Source organism: Papaver somniferum, chromosome 8 (genome assembly GCF_003573695.1).
Source record: "Papaver somniferum cultivar HN1 chromosome 8, ASM357369v1, whole genome shotgun sequence".
Lineage (NCBI taxonomy): Eukaryota > Viridiplantae > Streptophyta > Magnoliopsida > Ranunculales > Papaveraceae > Papaver > Papaver somniferum.
Window position 1 is genome coordinate 39,671,983 of NC_039365.1, and position 23,596 is coordinate 39,695,578.

Sequence of the window (23,596 nt, forward strand, 5' to 3'; positions counted from 1 at the left end):
ATGCAGTTACTATCATAAACAAATAGAATGTTATTCTATTTTATCATCTCACTATATATCTATATAAAGAAAATGCTGATTCCTGCTGAAAACATGATGAGCCATTAGATCGTACCGGAAGATTTGTATAAGACAGGGATGTTCAAATGCTGATAGTACAACAGAAAGAGAAAATAACGAAAGTTAAACATCTCCTGCTCCAGATATCCCAAAGCTATATTCTAATTCCGTGAAATTCGTGTTAATCACAAAAAAACATGAATTTTAGCTAGTGTGACTCTGAAGACTTATCTTCACCCGGCTATAAAACCATCACTTGGTATAGGCTTCATTTCCACAAGCTCTCAAAACTCAAAAGCCCACAGTACATCCACCCCTTCTCCCTTTCTTCAGATATAATGTCTTATGCAGGATACTCTTCACATCGGCAACATGTTTACTATGGTGCTCAACCATATGATGAGGATTTCAGTGACAGTTATGGTTCTCATTACTACAGTAATAGACAGCAATCCTACCCACAAGTCTCTGAGCGTAACTACTACAGTAACAGTGATCAAGAATGTGTCGAACTTGCTGCTAAGTTCCAGCAAGTTCAACTCCCAAGCAATGGCGGCTATGTTCGTACTAATAGTAATAAGCAACAGCATGGAATGATGAGTCCTTTCTTGGCGATGTTACCATCTGCTTTCCCAAAAGGGACTAATCCTGAAATTGTGAAATGTTTTAAAATGGTTGATCAGGACAAGAGTGGATTCGTTGATGACAAGGAGCTGCAAAGGGCTCTATCTTCTTGTAATCAAAGCTTTAGTCTCCGTACTATCCATCTCATTATGCAGCTGCATACTAATAATCCTAACACTCGCAAGATAGGTTTGTAATGATCGACTCTTCCTAAACCTTTATTTTCCAGTTGCTTCCAATATCTGTCCATCTCGTCATTGATTATCTTTACTGATTTATACAAACCTAAATCTTTGTGGGCAGGGCCTAAGGAATTCATTGCTGTTTATCAGAGTCTTCAGAATTGGAGGGTAAGTCACACGAATTCTAGTCCGCTGGTATTAATTTGCGCCAATACACTTATGAATAATGTCTTGACTTAACGTTACGAGGATTGTTACTAGAAAAATTATATTTCCACAAGTTGACTTAGTTAACACATTATGTTCCAGGAAACTTTTGAACGATTTGATACCGACAGAAGTGGGAAAATTGATTCTTGCGAGTTACAGAGGGCTCTAGGAGCGCTTGGTTTCAGGGTTTCTCCGGCCATCATGAATTTGCTCATCTCGAAGTATGATAAAACCGGGTACAAGAAGAAGGGCCTTGAATATGACAGTTTCATAGAGTATGTTACCTAAACAATCTCTTTTTTTTTTTTACTTAGAAAAAAACCATTCTGATTTTTAACTGCACTGACTAACGAATTCGTTTGGATCTTTGTTTTTGATGTTGCAGGTGCTGCCTCACTGTTAAGGTATTGATTATCATTAAGTACTCTGATGTTTTTTAATCATTTTAGTGAATGCCATTCTAAGTAAACGAACTCTGTGCAGGGTCTCACGGACAAGTTCAGGGAAAACGATATTTCGTGTACTGGAACTGTGACTTTCACATACGAGGAATTCATGATGGTAGTTTTACCCTTTCTGATGATCTAAGTTACTTACTACAAGTGCTTCTGAACAATATTAAGCCTGTGTAACCTATGCATGTCACCCTTTGACAAAAGGACTACTACCAGGTTCTGTAATATATAATATATGGTATTGAATATGATGAGTTAATAAACTCCACTTGTAGTATATGCAACAATAGCTAATGTATTCGAACTTGCCATATCTCCAAAATAGTGTAAGAAGAAAATGCAAGTACTATGGATAATGATGTCAGTGTATATGTTCATCCTATATATATATAGATCTTTATAATTACTGCCTTGTGTTTCATTTCGAGATCAACGAACATCAACAGTGGGCTGCCATAATTAGCTTTCAAATTGCCAAAATCTGTTATAGCATCAAAAATTTCACGCCCACTCTGAGGTTGAGTATGAGAATCGAGAAACGGTAATTGGCATCTCAAATGGCCCATGCACTTTGGCAAGGTCAGATAGCAATCTTGCAAAAGAAAAGTTACGGCGACAGGAAAAATGACCAGAACTGTCTGTAATTCCTAGCTCATTTGGATAAGAATTTGTTTCTTTTGAAGTCCAACGTTATAGCCCTCAAAAAGATTCTGCGATTTCTATACGAATGACAGAACAAAGTGATGAAATAAGCGTTTTGTTGAAGGGTATTATTATAAAATGGTGGCATATCAGCTGATAAGCACGTGTTTGGCACATCTTTTTCCCCAATGCTCGTCTTATCTCCTCAGTTCTCAGTTCACTGAAAATTTTCAATGACCGTTAGGATTTTGGTACTGATTATTTTGTTACCAAGAGAATGAGTAGTTTTATAACCCTAACCCCAAATTTCTCTTCACTTGTTTCCCCAATTTCAAACCCTAATAAAAAACCTCTTCTACCAATAAACAATGGGTCACTGTTCTTAGCTGCTGGTTCTTCTTCATTTCCATCTAATTTTTCTCAATTGGTTTGTCTCTTCTTCATTTTCTTCTAGTAGGAGTAATCTCCAATGTGTTTCTTCTTCTTCGTCGTCAGATGTTACTCCTTCAGAATTTCCACTTCTTCCTTTTGGAGCTGATGAGGTTTTGTAAGTTTGCAATGATTTTTTTTTTTCAATCCTTTGTTTGTTAATCCCAATGGTAGTTGGAAGTATTTCTTCATCTTCTTAATTCTTTTGTAATTACAGGTTCTTGTTCCTACTGAGAGTAAGACATTACATTTGTATGAAGCCAGATTTCTTGCATTGCTGGAAGAGGTATAGCTTTGTTAGCTCTATTTTTTTCGGTGTTAATTTTCATTTTAATAACCAGAATGCATTTGTTTGTAATAGAGTTTCCTAATTGATTGAAGACCGGCTGCATGATTATGCAGCTACCGCTTTTCATTTAAAATGGTGATTAGGATTCGTAGGAAATGTATCCCATTTAGGATTGTTAGTTTCCTAGTGTCATCTTAGAAACCCTTTTTTGTCTATCTGAATTATGTATTTTCTTTAAAGTGCCCAGTTTCGATTTCAAAGGCAAAATAATGCAGCGTTGACATGAATCCATGTATTGATGACATGTACATTACAAAGACATTCTGTGAAGTACAGAATTTCCCCCTTGCAAGACTTTACAAGCATCATTGTGTTGGCAAATGCTAACTTCCACACAAATTTTTAACTGACATTGTCAACTAGCCGAGTTAACAAATATCTTCCAATAATTACTGCTATTAGAGGCATATTCGTGTCCAAATCGCCAAATGTTTCTGTAACAATAACGAGACGGTACTTTATCAAATTATTCTGTAGTTGAGATGTTCCTTAGATATGTTCATAAAATTGACTTGTTTATCTACTTGGTTGCAGTCTTTAATTAGCAAGAACAAGTTATTTGTTCATTTTGTGCTGGATCCAATAATTTCTAGTGCAACTGTATCCGGAACATCCTTTGCTGCTCGATATGGTTGTTTAGTTCTCATCGAAAATGTAAGCTTTGTATTTGTAACAATATTAAATCTTGTAGTATTAACTATAGTTATGACTTATGAGGCCTATTATCATGTTTTTATTATAATCCAGGTTGAACGGTTGGAAATTGGAGCATTAGTTTCTATTAGAGGCATTGGTCGTGTCAAGATTGTGAACTTCAATCAAGTGAGTTTTTGTAATAGTGAAAATTGAAATGTGGCACAGTATGTTTCCTTACATAATAAGGTGTTAAATTAAATGGCTAATTATATTTGATTGAGAAATATAGTGACTGATTTTGCAAATGTGACACTTGGTAGCCTGTATGAGTTTTTTATACCTGCAGAAGATTTGGTTAAGAGTGTCTCTCCAGTTTATAATTTCCATACTACTTCCTCCAAGTCCATATCATCCATTAAGGCATGTAATTGGTTGAAATTAGCTATAGAACTTATGGTTATGTGTGACAAACTGCAATGTTTACTATTCTTTTAGTTTCTTGATTTTGCAGTTGTCATTCGTAATTGGAACCGTTTATGTATCAGGCAGATCCTTACTTGAAAGGTGTAGTCATCCCGTTGCAAGATAACGTTCCTGACAGTATGAACAAAGTTAGCTCTGACATCACAAAGCTTAAGGAGTCGCTTTACCAGTTAAATAGCTTGCAAATAAAGTTAAAGGTACCATCTTAAATCTTAGCCTTGTGTGGAAATGGCAATGGCTCTAATATAACTCCACGGCGTTAAATTTTGAAGATTTTCCAACTGAGAGTGTACACCATTTCGAAGGATGGTTTTTCTTTATGGAAGTCCGTCAGACTCTGTTGATGGAATAAAATTTATTCATGTCCGTTTACTTTCTGACAATCAGGCTTCGAAGGATGAATCTCTGCAGACTCAAATAACAAACTCTCTTAGATGGGCCGAGAAAGAATCCTCAATATACTGTGAGGAATCTTTCATTCCATCTCTAGCAGAGCGGTTATCTTTTGCTGGATTACAGCCTGTTTCAGGTATATATCTTTTCTATTGTTTTGAAACATTGTGTGTTGACAAAGAAAATACCTGAGCTCTCTCTTCTTAAATTTCTTTTCTCAAAGTTTCAATTGTACCACTCATATTAAATTGATACTATTAATTAAAACTTATTTTTCGTTACGTATATATGTCAAAGCCTTAAATGTACAAGTATTTTGCTCTAACTTTTTCTTTTGAAGGTGAGCTAAGCAGTTGTTATTAACATCTACAGGATTTAGTCAGTCAGAATCGGAGGATCTGCAGAGAGAAAAGTTAGAAGCCATGGAAATGAAAGACACGTCAAAAAGGATAGAGAAAACACTAGAATTTATCAAGCAGAACACTTCCATGGTTGCAGCCAAGCTAGCTATCCAGTCGTTGGGGGTGCAGTAGTAAGCCATGGAGGACCGAAGAACTATGCAAGAGTATATAAGATGGTGTTGAAGATGTAAATATCTGGTCCCTGGAGCCTTTGTATTGGTTTTCTTTAACAGATTCTGATTTGGTAAAAGAATCTAATAATTGTATGAGTATGCTTTTGATTCATGTTTCCCATTCAAGGGTGAAAATTTCAGAGATAATACAAAAAGGAATACATAGAAAGAAAAAAGGAAGATCTTTTTACTTTTCATAGAGGCATACGCCTATGGCGATCTCATTTATATAACAGGCATTATATTCCGATTCTATCTTCCTTCAAGTCCGGAGTCACCTACACCTTCCGGGCTCGATCCTGAGTAAGTTGATGCAACCAAAGCCTATATGTCCGAGCAGGGACGGACCCAGGAATTACAATAGGGTAGGGCTGAACTTAAGATTTTTTTTGTCCCATCATACGTCACTTGTCCAACAACCAAATCCCAATCATTTCCTAAGCTTTATAGCAATTGGCGGACTAGTATATCACCTCACCTGCAAGGCTGCACCATGAATCATAAATTTTTTTTACCAAATTCCAAGCAATCGGTGGACTAGTATATCACCTCACCTTCTGTTTTCAAATTTGCACTTGGAGGATTAAGCTTACAGGACCAGATAACAAACAAACTCAGCGAATCAAACAAAAGCCTTAATGGCACCAAATATGCTTACGGTAGAATAAAATTAACTACTTTCTAAACAAACACAGTATTTTTTTTGTAGGTTAAAATGCACTAACAAAAGACTAACTTAGGGAGGTAGTAACCCTTACATCACAAAGAGTAAAGCCATCTAGTGCTGGTCCTTTGTCGGAGGCCCTGGCATTAGATTTATCTACTTCTAAAGCATAAACAATACAAGAAGGAGGATTAAAGCTCCAGTCAATAGCAGTTCTATAGCTCTTAGCCTCTTTAGCTAGTGTATCATCTACATTGTTGGCAGTTCTAGGGGTAAAATGAAAGCCTTTAAAGTTTTTACAAAAGGAGAATTCATGCCTAACTTCATCCATAATAGTTTGGTTCTGCCAGGTAATTTGAGATGGCTCTCCATTAAGGTCTTCAAAAAGATTCTTGCAGTCTCCCTCCACACTAAAGCCCGACTGGTTCATTGCTCTTGCCCATTTTGCAGCCTGAAGAAAACCTAGAGCCTCCGCTTCTTCTGGTTCATTTGCTGAGATTGGTCCAGCTCTTCCTTGCTTGAAATCACCTGCATCATTTCTAAAGATTATAGCATAACCTGCTAGGACACTACTTGAGATCCGAGCAGCATCCAAGTTCAGTTTATTATGAAGTAATTATGGAGTTTCCATCTACTATTTCCTATGTTTCCTAATACTAAGTCTTTTTTGTTAACTAAGTACATTTCCTTGTGCCAGAAAGCCAAATGTCTCTGTATTTCTAAGGCCACTTGCTGATGTGTTTGGTTTTGGTTATCAAAAGCTCTCTTACATATTTCCTTCCATATGAACCAACCATTCTTTAAAAACATCCATAAAGGTGGTATTACTAGCAAAATGTATGTCTACAGGATAAGGATCAGTAGCCCAAACAGCTTTTGCAAATTTACAATGTAGGAAAAGATGTTCAACAGTTTCAGTGTCACTACAACCAAAAGAACAAGAGGGAGATATATCATTTTTGAATCTAGCTAATTTGTTGTTAGTCGAAACAGCATTCTGCAAACATTTCCAGGCAAAGATTTTTATTCTTTGAGAGATGTTGATGGCCCATAGTGTCTTCCAGAAATTATCTGATTGACCTAAATTGTAATTATTTATGGTTTTTCATTTAACTTATTGTACATGGATTTGACAGTAAATTTACCAGACTTGTTAAGTAACCATCTCAGTATGTCTACTTTTGCTATCCTTATTTTGCATATTTTCTGTGCAATAGGTTTAGGGAACAAGGAGTGAATGAGAAGTTCATTCCACCTTTTAGTGTTGGTATCTATTAGTTCATTCACTAAATTTAAGAATGTATTTTGATCAGTCCTATAGTTCTTGAGGCTTTCTTTCAAATCAGGAATCCAATTATCCTCCCATATGTTGACTTTCCTTCCGTCTCCAATCTCCCATATACTATTTTGTTCTACCAGTTTTATCCCTTTAAAAATGCACTTCCACATCCAGGAACTAGAATTTAGGATGTTTGCTCTAAAAGCCGAAGTTTTCCTGGAGTATCTTGTTTTAAGTTGGGAAACCCAAAGAACATTTGGTTCTTTCAAAATTCTCCAAGCAAGTTTAGCTATAAGAGCTAAGTTAAATCTATGAGCATTCCTAAATCCAAGGCCCCCTTTATTAGTCGGTTTACACAAACATGAGTAAGATTTTGGGTAATAACCTTTATAATTTGTTTCTTTTCCCCACCAGAAGTCTCTCTGAAGAGCATTTATTTTTTTAGTGATTTTCTTGGGCAATATAAAGCAGCTCATCTGATAACTAGCTAAGTTTGCAAGGGTAGCCTTATTTAGAATCATCTTACTGGCTTGAGCTAAGATTTTTCCTATCCAATTTTGTATTATGTGTTCCATTTTTTCTATTATGCTTTCGATTTATTTTGAATTTATCTACGAAGAGAGGTGTTCCTAGATAGGAGTCTTTTAGGTCAATATGTTTGATTTTTAGGATTTTTCTAATCATTCTTTGGTGTTTAGGTTGAACTTTCTTACTAAAAAAGATTCCTGATTTATCAAAGTTAATCAGTTCACCTGATACTCAACTAAAATTATCTATAATGTTTAAGATATTATGGCATTCTCTTAAGTCAGCTCTAATGAATAGCAAACTGTCATTGGCAAAGAAAAAGTGGGATATGGACTATTCTTAGGTGTTATTTTGATACCATGAATTTCCTTTTTTTATTCAGCTTCAATAAGGCTCCTAGAGAAAATCTTCATACAAATGATGAAGAGATAAGGAGATAGAGGATCTCCCTGTCTAAGACCCCTAGTAGGTTTGAAGAAATCACCTGGACATCCATTTAACAGAACTGCTATGGAAGTTGTAGAGATATATGTGCTAATTAAGTTGCAAAAAGATTGATCAAAACCAAAAGCCTCTAAAGATTTTAAAAGAAAATCCCAATTAACTCTGTCAAAAGCTTTTGACATTTCAATACTTATCCCTATACCAGCATGCTTAATTTTCTTTTTCTTAAAAGAGTGAATAATTTCCTGAGATATTATAATATTTTCTGATATCTGTCTATTTGGCAGGAAAGTAACTTGATAAGGCGAAATTATGGAGTCTAAATGTGGTTTGATTCTATTAGCAAGAATTTTTGCTATAATCTTATAAATAGTATTACATAGTCCTATTGGTCTGAATTGACTAGGATCTTTAGGGTGTCTGTTTTTTGGTATTAGAAAAAGGAAAGCTTTGTTAAATTCAGGATCTAGCTCTCCAGTTTTAAAGAAATGCTGGATCGTATTGGTTACTTGTTCTCCTACAGTATCCCAGTTCATTTTAAAGAAGCTTGCCGGGAATCCATCCGGTCCGGGAGATTTATTGGGTTTTAATTTCCTAAGGACTGACAAAATTTCATCAGATGAAGGAATAGCATTCAGATATGAATTATCCTCTAGAGAAATGGAAGGAAGAATAGTAGCAAATAAATCTATGTCATCTGTAGAGCTTATATGGTCTTCCGAGAATAGTTTATAGTGACAGTCTTTAAGGGTATGCCTAATTTATTCTCTCTTAAAGGTTGACTCTCCATTACTCATCTTAATACACTCAATGTTATTCCATTTCCTTCTCTTGAGAGTTTTAGTATGGAAGTACTTTGTGTTTTTTTCTCCTAATTGAACCATGTTATCTCTTGATTACTGTTTTGCTATTGCTTCTTGAGTGTCATAGAGTTTTTCTAATATGAAAAGTTTATCTTTAATTTTTTCTTCTTTCCTAAAAACATGGGTAGAATTGTTGAGATTGCCTATCTGGTGTAAAATTTTCCTAATTTCTTTAGTTGGTTTACCAAAGATGTTCTTCTTCCAGTGTTCTAGAGTCTGTTGTAACTCTTTTAGGTTAGAAATAAGAGAAGTCGAGGGATTACCCTGAGCTATAATATATTTCCAAGTTTCTCTAATAGTTTGGATACATGACAGCTCTTTTTTCCATGTGTCGTAATATTTGAAGGTGTGTTTATGATTGGTGACTAAGGTATCGAGTTTTAGAGAAATTGGTGAATGATCAGAACCCACACCTACTAAGTGGGATAGCTCATCATTTTGAAATTGTGTTAACCATTCATTGTTTGCCACTTCCTTGTCCAATGTCTCCTGAATATTGGCACTTCCCTATCTATGATTGTTCCAAGTAAATTCATATCCAGTGAGACCTATATCTACTAGACCAGCATTATTGAGAATATTCTGATAGTATTCACTATCAGATTTTTTGAAAGGAAGTCCTCCAATTTTGTCTTCTTGACTAAAGATTATGTCTAAGTCCCCTAATAGGATCCAAGGTGTAGAGTCTTTTGCCACCTGTTCAGATATTTCTAAAAGGAAATCCCAAGCTATATGTCTATTGTGTGGGTACGGACTACCATGGAAGCAAGTTAGAAGCCACTTCTTAGATTCATGGTTTGTTTGGACTAAGATATTTATCATATTAGTATTTCATTGCACTATTTCAAAGGAAAAACCATCTATCCATGCTAGTGCTAAGCCTCCAGCTTTCCCAATGGGATCCACTATATGTACATTAGGATAATCTTTCAGAAGAGATCTTACTAAGGGTCTTTGTGATTTTGTTGCTGGAAAAAATAAAATGTCAGGTCTATCTACATCAATAATTTGTTTAAGATGGTTTTTTGTGAAGGGATTTCCACATCCCTGCATATTCCAGGATATTATTTTCATTGTTATATCTAAAATTGTTCCTAAAATTTTCAGATAAAGGGGAAGGCAGAGCAATTAAAAGACCAGATTAAAGCTAATTAGGTTAAACAGGAGTAAGATGGAGCATAAGATATATGAAGAATGTAAAAAATAGGGAATATGAGGAATAATTGTAAAAATTGGGGATTCAGAAGAGAATACCTGTATCTCCTCATTTTGCGTTGAAGGAACTAACTCCGGGAAGGGAATTGGTTGATAAGTACTTGAACTTGACCGATGATTAGCCATATTGGATCCATACTGATGAATTTTTAAAACCTTACCGTCATGTGAGGGGATTGAACATAAATGCTCCGACGACGAAGAAGAGATGAATTCAGAAACAGAAACTTTAAATGCAGACTTTGGCTGAGTCAATGGTGTATGCAAATTGGATGATATGCTAGATGCTTGATGAATGCAGTTTGGGAAATTCATAACAGAATTCACAGGCACAGACGAAGAAATTAGGGATTTTAGCGATTCCCCCAAAACAGGTGAAGAAAAAGATAATCTTCTAACCATTGAATTTTCGGCACTAGACCCATTCGGGGCACCAGGGTTGAGAACCGGAACCGAAATATCAGGTTCTAAACCAGCTTCAAGAATAACAGTTGCACGAGGTTCCGATTCGGCTAGAACTCGGAAAGTTTCCGAGTTTGCAGATCGGAACGACTCATCCAAAGAAGAAATAGGTATAAAGTTCTCTGGTAGATTGTACGGGAATGTTCTCTTACCCAACACAGAAGAATATGCTAAAGGCACATCTTCATCAGAGGCAGAGGAAGGGGATTCCATGATGATAAAAGGACCAAGAACATCATAGGACCTAGAAGGATTAGTAGAAGAAGTATGAATAGGCTGAACTCTATGAAGGTTTTCATGTTCATCATCTCGCATCGTTGGCTCTTCATCTACATACGTTCTAAAGATGTCATGGAAAGTTTGTCTCACACCTGGTTGATTTAGGTAATCTTGTACTGGTACAGGTATTCCTGTATGATCAAAGTTATCCTTGGGATTCCACACTTGAACCAAAACATTATTTATCCAGTTTGTATCATCACTAGGGTATGGAGAGTTGACATTTATATCATAGATATCTTATAAAGGTCGCCCTAACAATACAGCGCAATCACCAACTTTGTAACCTAATCTCAGACAATGTGAACATAATTTTGAAGGGAGGTTGATGTAGTTGAAATAAATGGAAGTAACTGGATATCTACCTACCTTAACAAGTAAGTGATGGACTAGCGGTTTTTCAATATTAATCCACAAAAGGACTCTAGGAACAAAGTCTGTAGAATCCCTCCCAGTACAAACTCTGGCAACTTGACCCACTTTCCCCGCAATTAAACCTAACATCTCTTCAGCACGATGTTCAAACTTAGTATTTAAGATAGAAGCCCAAATAGGAATCTCTTTAACCATGTCAGTTGAGATTCTCGTTCCCTGATAAGCAGTTGTTGCAGCCATTACATTACCAAAAGGGTACCATGGACCATTTGATGATATCCAATGAAAATCTTATTTTTTCTGAAAGTGATAATATATAAGTTTGGGTTTACTTCTCTTATTTGAAACATAATATTACTACCCCAAAAGTTGTTAACTCCCCTGACTTCCCATTGTTATAGAATAACTGTAAAAAAGAATCTAGCAAGAATATTGTAATGTTTGATACCAAAATCCCTAATAAAGGAGGGGGAGTAGGTAAAATACCAATGTTTCTATGGTTAGCCATTCTTTGAGCAAGATAGAGGCCACTAAGGTGCCTATAGAGATTGAAATTTTCACTCATCGCAAGAGAAAAAGAGAAGGAAAATAGAATGAGCTGAAGGAAAAGGAGAGACACGGAACTTATAAAGAAAGGGTTCACAACTGAGCTAGTACTATAACTTATCCCGTGATCACAACAAAAACCAAGGAAAAGAGCACCTAAAATTGTGCCAATAAAAATGAGGCAACTAAAGAGTAAAGAAATCAATGAGGAAGTCAAGATACAAGGTATTGGACTTTTCTTTTGACAGAGATAGGGTTTTGTCCCTAAAGGATAAGAGAGACCTAAGAAATGCACACAGGGTATGCACAGAAAGTAATCGGGTTTTATACGGATATCTAAGCCTATAACTCTAAACTCTAAACGATACAGTTAACAAAGAAAGGATTACACTGAAATCAGATTTCAAAGGATAAACACAAAAAGATATTTTGTACCTGGCAAAACTAGTCTTCAAATGGTTCTAGACTTATAAAAAAATGAAATCTACAAAGTTGAAGTTGCGGCCTTTTCCAAAGCAAAAACATACACCCGTGATCTTTCCAAAAACCAAGAAATGACACCTAATCCATTGCCAATAGAAAGGCGATATCCAATGGAAAAGATATTGTTGTTGAAATCTAGGTGCGAGGTTTAAAAAAAAGCTTTGCTTTTGACCAACATTTTTTTTTTAATCTTTATAAGGGCACTAGGAAAGTGTGAAGACCTAATGGTTATAGATTTCATAATTTCCTTACTCTCTAGAAACCAAAGGTTAGAAACATCGATCATAGAGAAGATAAGCATCATTCAAAATTTTATTCAGATTTATTCAAAGAAAAAAACCCATAGATACCTATGACGTCTACTGACAGACCGGTTATCAAATTAAAGCATTAAAATTAGGTGAGACTAGGGAAATAAAGAGCTATCACAAGTCCAACCCTATTCTGAATAAGATAGGTTAATTAAGGTTGATGGAACTAGAGAAGCTGAAAAGAATTGACAAGGAGTTAGCAAAGCCTTAAGAAGGAAACGTATTATCTTGGAGTAACCAATAAATGTCGATAAACTCGAGAGTAGAGAGGTGAACCAAGAATTCAAGCGCAAGATAGAGGAGGTGATGTATACTACAACTTAGAATTTGCTATAAAAGATGAGCTTTCCTTAATTCGAATACAACACTAACTTTCTTTTAAAACTTCCACAAATTTAAAGTAATCTTCTAATGGCTTGTAACCATGAAAACATTCTTGAAGGAGCTCCCATATCAATAACTAGGGTTATGCGACGTAGAGATGATCATCTCCACAGGGTACAATACTATTTTTGTTATTTATGTGGTACTGACTTGTTTCTCCATGCAAAGCAGGTTAAATATTTAGCTTATTGTAATTTGAGCCCCTCAATCAAAGAAGGTTTAGGGGAAGAGATAAGGGCTGAAGTAGAGAGGCAGATAGCTCTGGGGTTACCTATAGATGTTGCAATATTGTTTAGTGAAATGCCTCCTGGTTTTGAGCATCGGTATGTCCTAAAGATGGAAGCAAGGTACAACTGGAACAAAGGAAAGGGGAATTTCGAGGCCGCCGAAGCAGCAGAGGCCAGAGGTGAAATAGCCATGTATCCATGCAAAGCTCTACTTAAAGAAGTTAACTAAGAAGAAGCATAAAAGTTCTAGAGATTTTAAGGAATCCATGTTTCTCCTTCCCTATGGTAGTCTTTGTATTTATTTTCATCGATTTCCAAATAGTATGCTCTTTCCCTAAATTAGTCTTTCCTTTAAGATTTATTTCCCTTCTAAACTTCCAAATGTTATGCAGTTTAAGATGCCCTTGTATCTCTGTTGCTATGCCTATAGTTTCCAAAGTGTTCTTTTTAACTCCAAATTACTCATGTTGACTCAAATTTTCCGCTTATCCTAGAGTTGTTGGCCTACCTAAACACAAATTTATATGATTCTAAGATGAAAAATAACCTGAATGTATCCACAGAAAGACCACACCGTATTGCAATTAGTCAAATAAGTAATAAGCTACTAATGATGCTTTTCTTCAAAACAGAGAATGTAATTATCACTCTGGCAAAAGAAGAAACGACTTGAAACCCGAATTAAGTGAAGAAAGAGAATGAATTGGGTTCTAAACAGTTTAAAATCCCTACAAATGCAGAAGCAAAAATACTCCAAATTTTATTTCTAATAGTCCTAATGGCAAACAATCATGCAAAAGTTCCAGTCGGTGCTCCGATCTCTTCTACCCGAGTTATGCGATGTAGAGATAATCATCTTCATAGTATTCACTGCTATCGTTGTATTGATTGTTCCCGAAAGTTGTTCCTTCATCCATATTAGGCACAAAACTTAGCCTATTGCAACTTGAAACAAGAAGAGAAAGAGAAATTCTGTTCTCATATAAAGAAAATCAATCAGTTCAAAATAGAAAGGGGAAAATCCTTGGATGCTAAGATTTACTTTAAGGAGATGCCTATAGGAACAGATTACTATTACGATTATAAACGAGAAGAACGTTATAAGAAGGAAAGAGGAAAAGATCGTTATGAGGAGATGGAGAAAGCTGAAGCAGAAGATGGATTTACCGATGAAAGAATAGAAATTCACTATCAATTTAAAGTTAATTCTAGTAAACCGTTTTTAATCTTATCTAAGTTATAAAATAGTCTTCTGTTTGTTTTGTTTTTTTGTCTTGTAATTCAATCATCAAGGAACTTAATCAATGATAATGGACTAGTTGCACCGTATTTATTTTTTTATTTAAATAAAGGTATCAGAAGGCCGTAATCAATAGTGCTGCTAATAATTAGTAATGTAAAGAGAACAAAGCATTATTAGTGATCTAAAGAAGTTGCGGATTCATAGTTTCCGACAAAAGAAAGGAAAGAATCTATACGAAAATTAATGAAAAAGTTTGGATCAAATAATGCAAATGAGTGTAACAATCTAATATGATGCAAGTTCATGATATGATTTTCTGTTTCTAGAAAGACTCGGCCTTAAAGATTCAAAAAAAAAATAAAAAAATCCCACATTCAGATCAAGGTTGCTACTAATCATCGATTCAAAACTGTGACTACCTATCATTCCTCTCCCGTTGTGTAGTCCCTTCTAGCTCAGAGGAGAACACAAGCAGGATTACTACTCACTATTCATCACAGCGGATACGCACAAAAAAGATAGCGAAGAAGATGAAGAAAAATAGTCGTTGCAACAGGAAAGAAGGCAGAGAGAAAAAAGGAGGAGAGAGAGCGCTCACTTGCAACAATTCCACGTCTTTTTATGGGATCATCTGATTAACTTATGAATATTTACATTTATCTGCAGTTACGAAGAAGTTTAACAAACACAGTACGAAAACCCTGATAACAATTCATTCCACCAAATTAATTAATCAAAATAAATTAGATTTAGAACTATGGTTTGACTTTGAGTGATGCAAGGAAAAGAAGTCTCTTCTGACTTCGAATGATTGGTGGAGTAGGACACTACAGTTTGCAACTTCACGTGCAGTAATAATATGCACGTATCAATTATTGACCCACACACTGCACTCACACGTATCATTTCAGTACTGGGCTAACTCTTTTCAGAACTGGCTATAACACTCAAACTAAGGTGATTACGTATGAATGATTTTTTAGTCACCATGGTTTTTGTGAGGGGAGCATGATTTTATTAGGCCAATTTTCCTATAGTTATAAAGAGTGTCCTAAAACGTTGAAATGACTAACCTACCTTTAACCTAATTTAATTTAAAACCAACCTAATAACCAACTATATATATAACCACCGCCCACCATCGCCGATTACCATCATCACCACCTCCGATCATCACCACCACCAACCACCGATTACCACCACCACCTCCTCCCACCACCACCACCCACCACCGCCGATTACCACACCACCACCTCCGATTATTACCACCACCACCTCCGATTACCACCACCACCAACCACCACTACCTCTATATATATAGCTTAATTTAAAACATTAACAAATATATTCTCACAAACCCATTACTTGTCATTCGTTTTTGGTTGAATAAATGAGAAGTAATCATCAAAATGAGTTGAAAATGGAAGTTGCACAGAGGTTTAATGGAGTTTTTTTTTCCAGAGAAAAGTTCGGTTACGTCGCAAAAAACAAGTCTCAGCCGAACTTTTAGTTCGGTTACGTCGCAAAATGTTCGGTTTCGTCGCAAAAAGTTCGGTTATCACGAATTAATTTTTTCTTAACCGAACTCAGAGTTCGGTTGATTCGCAAAAATACTTTTAACCGAACTCCTTGTATTAGAACAACACAAGTACATAAGTTTGGTTCCTTCGCAAAATAAGGATGTCACCGAACTTTAGTTTACGAAAATAATAAGAAGTCCAAAAGTTCGTTTCGTTCACAGAAATGCTAAGTATTCTTTGTAACCGAACTCTACCTTTGAAACTTTGTAACCGGAATCTACCTAATTCGCCAAGAAATAAATTTCTTAGTAACCGAATGTTTGCCTAATTGCATATATTCATATATAAGCCCAGTTCGGTTGATTCGCAAAATATGTTGAAGTTTGCGAACCAACCGAACTTCTAACACCAGGTTACTTTTAACTTGCAGTTCGGTTGGGAACTTGGTTGCGTTGAAGTTTGCGAACTAACCGAACATACCTCTGTAAATCTTATTACTAAAGTCGGCTACATGCGTGTTTGAAGAAAGAAACCGAACTCTGTGTTCGGTTATATGTTCTTGACATTTATTAACCGAACTTCGTGTTCGGTTACCTGTTCTTCACACTTGGTAACCGAACTACCTGACTCTAGTAGGAATTTTTTATAAAAATTTACAGTTTTATGAATATTTGGACCAATTCAACCACCATTATCTAAGTTTGAAGCATACTTGGGTACCCAAATACTCTTCCTCTGGTTGTGGTTGGTAAAATCCATCATTTTCATCTTGAGATTGAGTTTGTGGAAGAATACATTCACCATCTAAGAAATAACTCATATCTAGATCATTGTGAAAATTAACAAATACTCTAGGAGAGGATGGAGATGAAGAATCAGATGAGCTATCATCACTTGAATACTCAAGCTTAGTGAATTGGAATAAAAAATCATTTTCCATGTTTTTCTTCTTCATCTTCTCTAACTTTACTCTCTCAATAATTCTACTTCTTTTTTAAAAATATGATTTTTTAATCTCAAATCTTTATTAAAAATCATTTCACTGATCACACTAACTAATATTAACACTAACTAATCATTATCCAAAAATAATCAGGAGGGTAATTTAGGTATTATAATAAATATATAGATAAGGGGTGACCCAGATTTACTTCTAATGTCTTACCCAAAATAAAAGAATGGTCCCCCAAAAAAAGGCTGGTCCCCGAAAAATGATTCTTACGTATACTATGATTTATAGACAAACATGTCACTTTATTTTTTTATTGTACTCTCCTTAAAAAATACGAGGACTACTTCAATGGAAAACAAACTCAATCGATTGATCATATCTCCAACAAAAAGGAAGCTGAACCGAGAAAATCAAGCTTAATCAAGAAATTTCACATGTTGGTCATGCATAAAGCGCGAGAGATAACAACTATCATCCTGATATGGTTTGTGAGCATCTTCTTGCTCGCGCCCTTTCTTGGTAACAAAAAACTGGTCATCCCCATCATGTAAACATCTTGATATGAGCATGTAAATATATTGAGATGAGGCAAATAAACAGATGAGTAGTTTTTATTTTTTGTGCTTCTTTTCAGTTTTGTTGTGATCAATCCTCTTCCATGTTTTATCAGGCACTTCTGGTAGGATCCTAGTATATTCTTATGTTCTACACTAGGATAATAAGAAATCCATGGAAAAAAAATCCATGCATAGAAGATAATAACATCCTGTTTTTTCATGTTGAGCCCCTGCTCCAAAATACGTGATTCTTTGACATAAAATCCCAATGAGGTTGTCATAACTGTCTCCTACGCAACTGTATCTATTAAAAGGGAACCAAACTCTGTTTTCACTCTAGTACTACCACGTACCTAATAGTGGATCCAAAATATAATGACTCAGTATGGGTATGAACACATCGCATGCTCTTTGTAAACGTTCTCCCTGCCTATCTAACTCCTAAGCAAGAGATAAGAACATGATCCATGAGATTTTTATATAACAAGATGAGATTGGTATATGCTCTTGGATAATATTATATAATCATTATGTTGATACATTTAAACTTATGTTTGTTTCGGAAGAAAAACAATTGTCTTTATGTTATATCATCTCTAACATCATCTCTAACTTCATCCATCTTGGCTCAATATATTGTCGTGATGATTATCTATCATAAAAATGATTGGGATTTCACTCATTAATAAAGACTTTTCTTGTCAAGTCTCAGTGATATCATTTATTCATACACTGCAAATTTGTATTCAAGATTTTTTCTGCAATTATACCTAATATGCATTGGACTTGTGTTATGCCTGGCTCTATGAGAATATTGGCAGATACTTGGCATCATAACGATTTCTCTAATTTTGGAAACTATATCTGGGGTTTAATTTCAGCTGCAGTCATCAATACCATCTGGAGAGAAAGAAACTGTAGAAAGTTTGAAGAAAACTACATATATAAGACCGATGATGATCTATTTAACGAAGTTAAGTCTTCTGTTTTAGCATGAGCAGCAGCAGCAGGTCATCGAGTACACTTGAGCTTTGCAAGTTCAGTCATTTCTGGTTGGGATACCATCTTTATGTAATTGTAATTATATTTTCTCTTTTTTTTTTTCATCTACAATTGGTAGAACTCTTTGTACATTCTTATCTCTGTTAATACATCTTCTCCTTTGATCAAGAAAATTCTCAGTGATATCATCTAAATTTTTTACTTGGTGAATTTCGAAAAAGAATTCCCTTTAAAAAGATTTCTTTCTGAAAATTATTAGACGAGGTTGTTATTTCCTAAATAACTATAATTTATGTAACTTCCTTTCTAGGCCCATTAGATTCTATATAAGTGTTCACGAACTTGTAAATAGTTTATTTCATCTTCTTTCTTTAAAGTTCATGGATGGTACAAGGAAGTGAAACCAAGATTACGGAACCGCGTGTTGAATCTCATGATTTTGAGCTCCATTCTTTACAATCTTACTATGGTTTTGATGAGATGAAAGTCCTTCAATAAGTTGTACAAATTGTGGTGATTTCTCTTTGGGAAGCTTGTTTTAAGTAAGTTCTATTTTTCTCTCCTTGATCGTCTTTCTTCTTATTGTTTTAAATTAATATTTAATGTTTTGTTTTATTTCTTATTTTGTTCTACAACCCCAAAGTCCCTAAGTTAGTATTTTTTTTTAACAATTAGAAACTCACTGCTCTTCTTAGGAACAAATATATTACCAGTTAATTGTGTGGAACATAAGTAATTAATTTGTTGCATAAACGACGCGCGACAGTTGTAATTTGAATTCTCTGAATTTCCTGATTACATTGAATGAGTTGGATGATTACATGGTGAGCTACAATTACCTCTATATACACAGACCTCAACTTAAATCACCGAATCACTCACGTGTGACTTGCACACTTGTACTTTTAAGTCCATAACAAACACAACACTAAACATCATACTCTACGACTCACTCACGTGTGACCTATACACCGATACTTATTAACTCTGTTAGAGCATTGGTCAGTCAAACTCACAAGTGTTGTTATCTCAAGCTTTTTGTTAAAACTATATCTTGATTTCTAGTCTACATTTAGTCAAGTCTCGGATTAGGATAGAAGTGTGTAGTTGAGTATCGGATATCACTGGGTTCTACCGTTTGAAGGCGAAGATCAAAAGGATCTCTGGAGAACTTCTTCAACAAAAGGTAAGTGAATACTGAACCACCTATTCTCAAGTTTTCACCTTTCTATCTATGAGACATTGTTGCATGAATAAATTAGGTAGTATATGCATAACAGAAATTTCGAGTCAATTTTATCTTGAATATCGTTCTCGAAATATACTAAGCTTAAGAACATTTGTTCATACTTGCTGAATTTGGTGAAATATGATTTGTTTTTAATGACTTAATTATGATTCAAGATTTAATCATTTGAAAATAGCCTGGAACGGTGATATGTGTCATTGATGTTATTCGTGAATGTTTCACATTGATTATTAGAGAGATATATAACCACTGTAAATCTAGATACATGAAAGTATATGCATACCAGTTCACATACTGGGAGAACTGCTATAAGTCCAGAGCCGCAGTACATGTGCCGGCCTAGCTATAGTTCGGCAGCGACTTTTTGGTACGCATACCCGGTATCTATACCATAAAAAGTCTGTTGACTCATGAAGCAGGAAAGGTACGCATACCTAGTATGCAAACCGGAAAATATCTGTTAGTTTCAAAACCAAAAAGGCATGCATACCCAGTATGCAAGCCATAAAAGATTTGTGGATTCCTGAACCCGTTTTTGTCTTAAGGGTATACATATCCGATACACATACCATGACAAGAATACTCACGAAAAGGTACAATACACGTACTTACCCTGTCGAATATTTTCAGATGCATCAGAATTATTTCTATGAGATAATCAGTACTTGAACAACTCTCTAAAAATATTATCTAGACATGTTTGTTCACATTTTTGACTCAAGATTAAAGTCTTAAAGTGTTAATTCAATTGGCTAGTTTCGGCTAACCTTCCATGAACAAGTCATTGTACACGGTTCGTTTATGGTTCATCCTAACCAGAGTGTATATTATGTTATGTTAATCCCAAGTCAAGTTTTTCATCTAACGGTGATTATTGATTGCTTGATTTCAAAGCTACCTTAGCTTAAATCCGAAGCAACCTTGATATTGAAAGTCTATATAAGAAAAACCTCAAACAACTGGGATCTTTGAATCCCTAGCACTATTCTTGTGTGTTCTAGTTGTAAACTAGAGTCATCCTCTCCTTAAAACCCTTCTAGGGTTTAGCGACTAAAAAGACTTCACCTAGGGATTCATGAAGTCAGGTCCAACTATCGGTATCTTGATAGTTCGTGTATCCTAATCTTGTTTTGATTGTCGAGCCTTGCTCTAAAAAACAAGATAGATACAAATCACAAATTTTCTTCGTCTCATACTTTGTGATTCCACAAGTTTATACTTGTGAGGTGAATAATAATCTAGGATGTTCTTCGGGAATCATAAGACCGGATTTTGAGGTTTGCTAAACTTTGTCTATTGCAATAAATTTCCTAACTCAGATTGATCTTTGATGGGAATGGAAATCTATGGGAGGAAGATTTGTTTAAAGTCTTCAATTAAGTTGAAGCAACCCTTAGGATGTAAAGGGCGTCAGCTAAGGGAATCAATATTGCAGAGTCCTGCTGGGATTCAAGAGGCGTAAGGAGCGACTGTAGCTGAATTGTTGTGACGGTTTAATTCGATCTCAAGTACATTCCAGTCCGAAGTTTTGATAGTAGGATAGTGTCTATAGCGGCTTAATACAGTTTGGTATTCAAGTCTGGACTAGGTCCCAGGGTTTTTCTGCATTTGCAGTTTCCTCATTAACAAAATTTCTGGTGTCTGTGTTATTTCTTTTCTGCATTATATTTTTTATCTTTATAATTGAACTATCACAGGTTGTATGTCGAAACCAATTCAAGTAGATAAGTCCATCACAATTGTTGGATACGACTTTATTGAGTCTTGGATATTGATCTTTGGAATCGTCCAAGTACTCTCACGGTATAATCAGGTTCACGGACTTGTCTCTGTAACATTCTGATTATGAGAGAAAGAGATGTAAGCTCTTCATATGTTTCCTGATTGAGATTCATTAAGTTGAACTCTCAGAATTATATTTGAGTTTTAGTCCACACAGGTTGCCTAAGAAAAAGTTGGTGGTGTATTTTGGTACCCCCCACGTTTTCAATTGGAATCAGAGCGGGCAAACACGGAAAACCTAATAAGTTTGTGTTTGTAAACGATTAAACCTGTAACCTATAAGTCAAAGTATGGTTTTCAATTTACTCATTGTACGTACTTTCTAGAATAAAAACCGGCATGATAAAGGAGGTGTCTCTATTTGGAAATACATCTCTCTTGAATGTATAACGGAGTAGTTTAACAAACCTTCTGAAAAGACAGTTGCATAACAGGTTCATTAACTGCCATGATAAACCTGTAATTAAAACTGTATGTGTTGTCAACGACTCTGACCATGAAACGTGCTCTCATTCTTTTCTTCACGACAGAGTTAATCTTCTTGAAGAACTATGTTATGAATCAAGAACAATTACTGAAGAAGAATCATACAACAACCTGCTCTTCCAAACGAATGAGCCCAAAATTCTTTAATTCATTTATTAACCTTCTTCTTACAAAATGATTGGTTATTAATAGTTCCCAACACCCAATCCGTATCAGGCATACAGAGTCGTTGGATTAGTGTTGCCTAATCTATGAATTAAAGCAAGAGTTTCCTAAAAAACCAATCTATCTGAATTTAAAGACAACAAAAGATTTTAATTGATAAGGCTTATGCTTCACGCTGAGCCCATAACTTCATACGCAGGCCCATAGGCTCATAACAATACCTTCCCCATTTAAGCATCCTTGTTCTAAAGGATGAAGTTTGGAAACTGAGCTTGAATATGCGAAGTATCTTCCCATGTTGCTTCCTATGGTGTGGAGTTAGACCAGTGAATAAGAAGTTGAGGAATGGTTGCACCAGCTCTGAAGGTCATTCTGGAATCTAACACATCAACTGGTGAGACCATGAAAGAGCCTGAAGTATCCACCAAGTGAAAGGAGGGAGTAACAGGTAGACGCAGCCCAACTTTCTTCTTCAAATGTGACACATGAACACTGGGTGCATGCATGATCCAACTGGAAGTTTCAATCTGTAAGCCACAGTCCCAATTTTCTGTAGCACCTCAAAAGGACCATAATACTTGGAAGATAGTTTGAAGTTTTTTCTCAAGGCTACAGATAACTGTCTATAAGGTTGAAGCTTTAATAAAACCAAGTCACCTACCTCAAAGGATCTGTCACTTCTGTTTTTATCAGAAAAGCACTTCATTCTATCTTGTGCTGTAGCTAAATCTTCCTTAAGAAGTTGCAACATATGGTCCCTCTCTTGTAAATACTCTTGAACAAAAGCTACAGAATTAGTTGTGTGGGTAGGAAAGACCAGATGAGGTGGTGTGTAGCCATATAATACTTGAAATGGTGACATCTTCAAGCTAGTGTGATAGTTGGTGTTAAACCACCACTCAGCCAAAGCCAACCAGTTAGCCCAAAGTTTAGGATTATTACCTGTCATACATCTGAGGTACTATTCCAAGCAAGCATTGGTCCTTTCTATCTGTCCATCAGACTGTGGATGATATGCAATACTCAGATTCTATGTGGTACCCAATGATCTGAATAATTCCTGCCAAATGTGACTGATAAATTTTTTATCTCTGTCAAACACAATAGATGCTGGTAGCCCATGCAGTTTGAAGATGTGATGAAGAAATTCCTTAGCAACTGACAGAGCAGTGTATGGATGACTGAGAGCAATAAAGTGACTATATTTAGTCAGTCTGTCCACAACCACCAGTATGACAGACTTTTTGTTGGAGAGAGGCAGCCCTTCAATGAAGTCCATGGAAATATGCTGCCAAGCAGTGTCAGGTATAGGAAGAGGTTACAGAAGACCAGCGGGAACAGTATGCTTAGGTTTGTTTCATTGGCATACATCACAGGTGGCAACCATTTGAATGATATCTTGTTTCATTTTGGGCCAATAAAAATGTGCCTTAGATCTAGTTTAAGTACCCCACATACCAGAATGTCCCCCAACAGATGATGCATGAACTGATTGCATTATTGAAGCCCTCATATCTTTTCCAGAGCCCACATAAAGTCTTGA

The 23,596-nt window shown here is 35.6% G+C and overlaps 2 protein-coding genes across 2 annotated transcripts; both read left to right on the forward strand.

Moving 5' to 3' along the window:
* The first annotated feature begins 326 nt into the window (after nucleotides 1-326).
* On the forward strand, nucleotides 327-1,937 carry LOC113306670 (probable calcium-binding protein CML49). The gene is made up of 5 exons (XM_026555575.1): nucleotides 327-873; nucleotides 988-1,034; nucleotides 1,176-1,351; nucleotides 1,462-1,480; nucleotides 1,560-1,937. Exons 1-5 carry the CDS (start codon nucleotides 399-401, stop codon nucleotides 1,662-1,664), a joined length of 822 nt encoding a protein of 273 aa, XP_026411360.1. The 5' UTR covers nucleotides 327-398; the 3' UTR covers nucleotides 1,665-1,937.
* On the forward strand, nucleotides 1,880-5,206 carry LOC113305449. The gene is made up of 8 exons (XM_026554483.1): nucleotides 1,880-1,897; nucleotides 2,560-2,715; nucleotides 2,820-2,888; nucleotides 3,486-3,605; nucleotides 3,699-3,773; nucleotides 4,133-4,267; nucleotides 4,458-4,599; nucleotides 4,836-5,206. Exons 1-8 carry the CDS (start codon nucleotides 1,880-1,882, stop codon nucleotides 4,994-4,996), a joined length of 876 nt encoding a protein of 291 aa, XP_026410268.1. The 3' UTR covers nucleotides 4,997-5,206.
* Nucleotides 5,207-23,596: the final 18,390 nt, after the last annotated feature.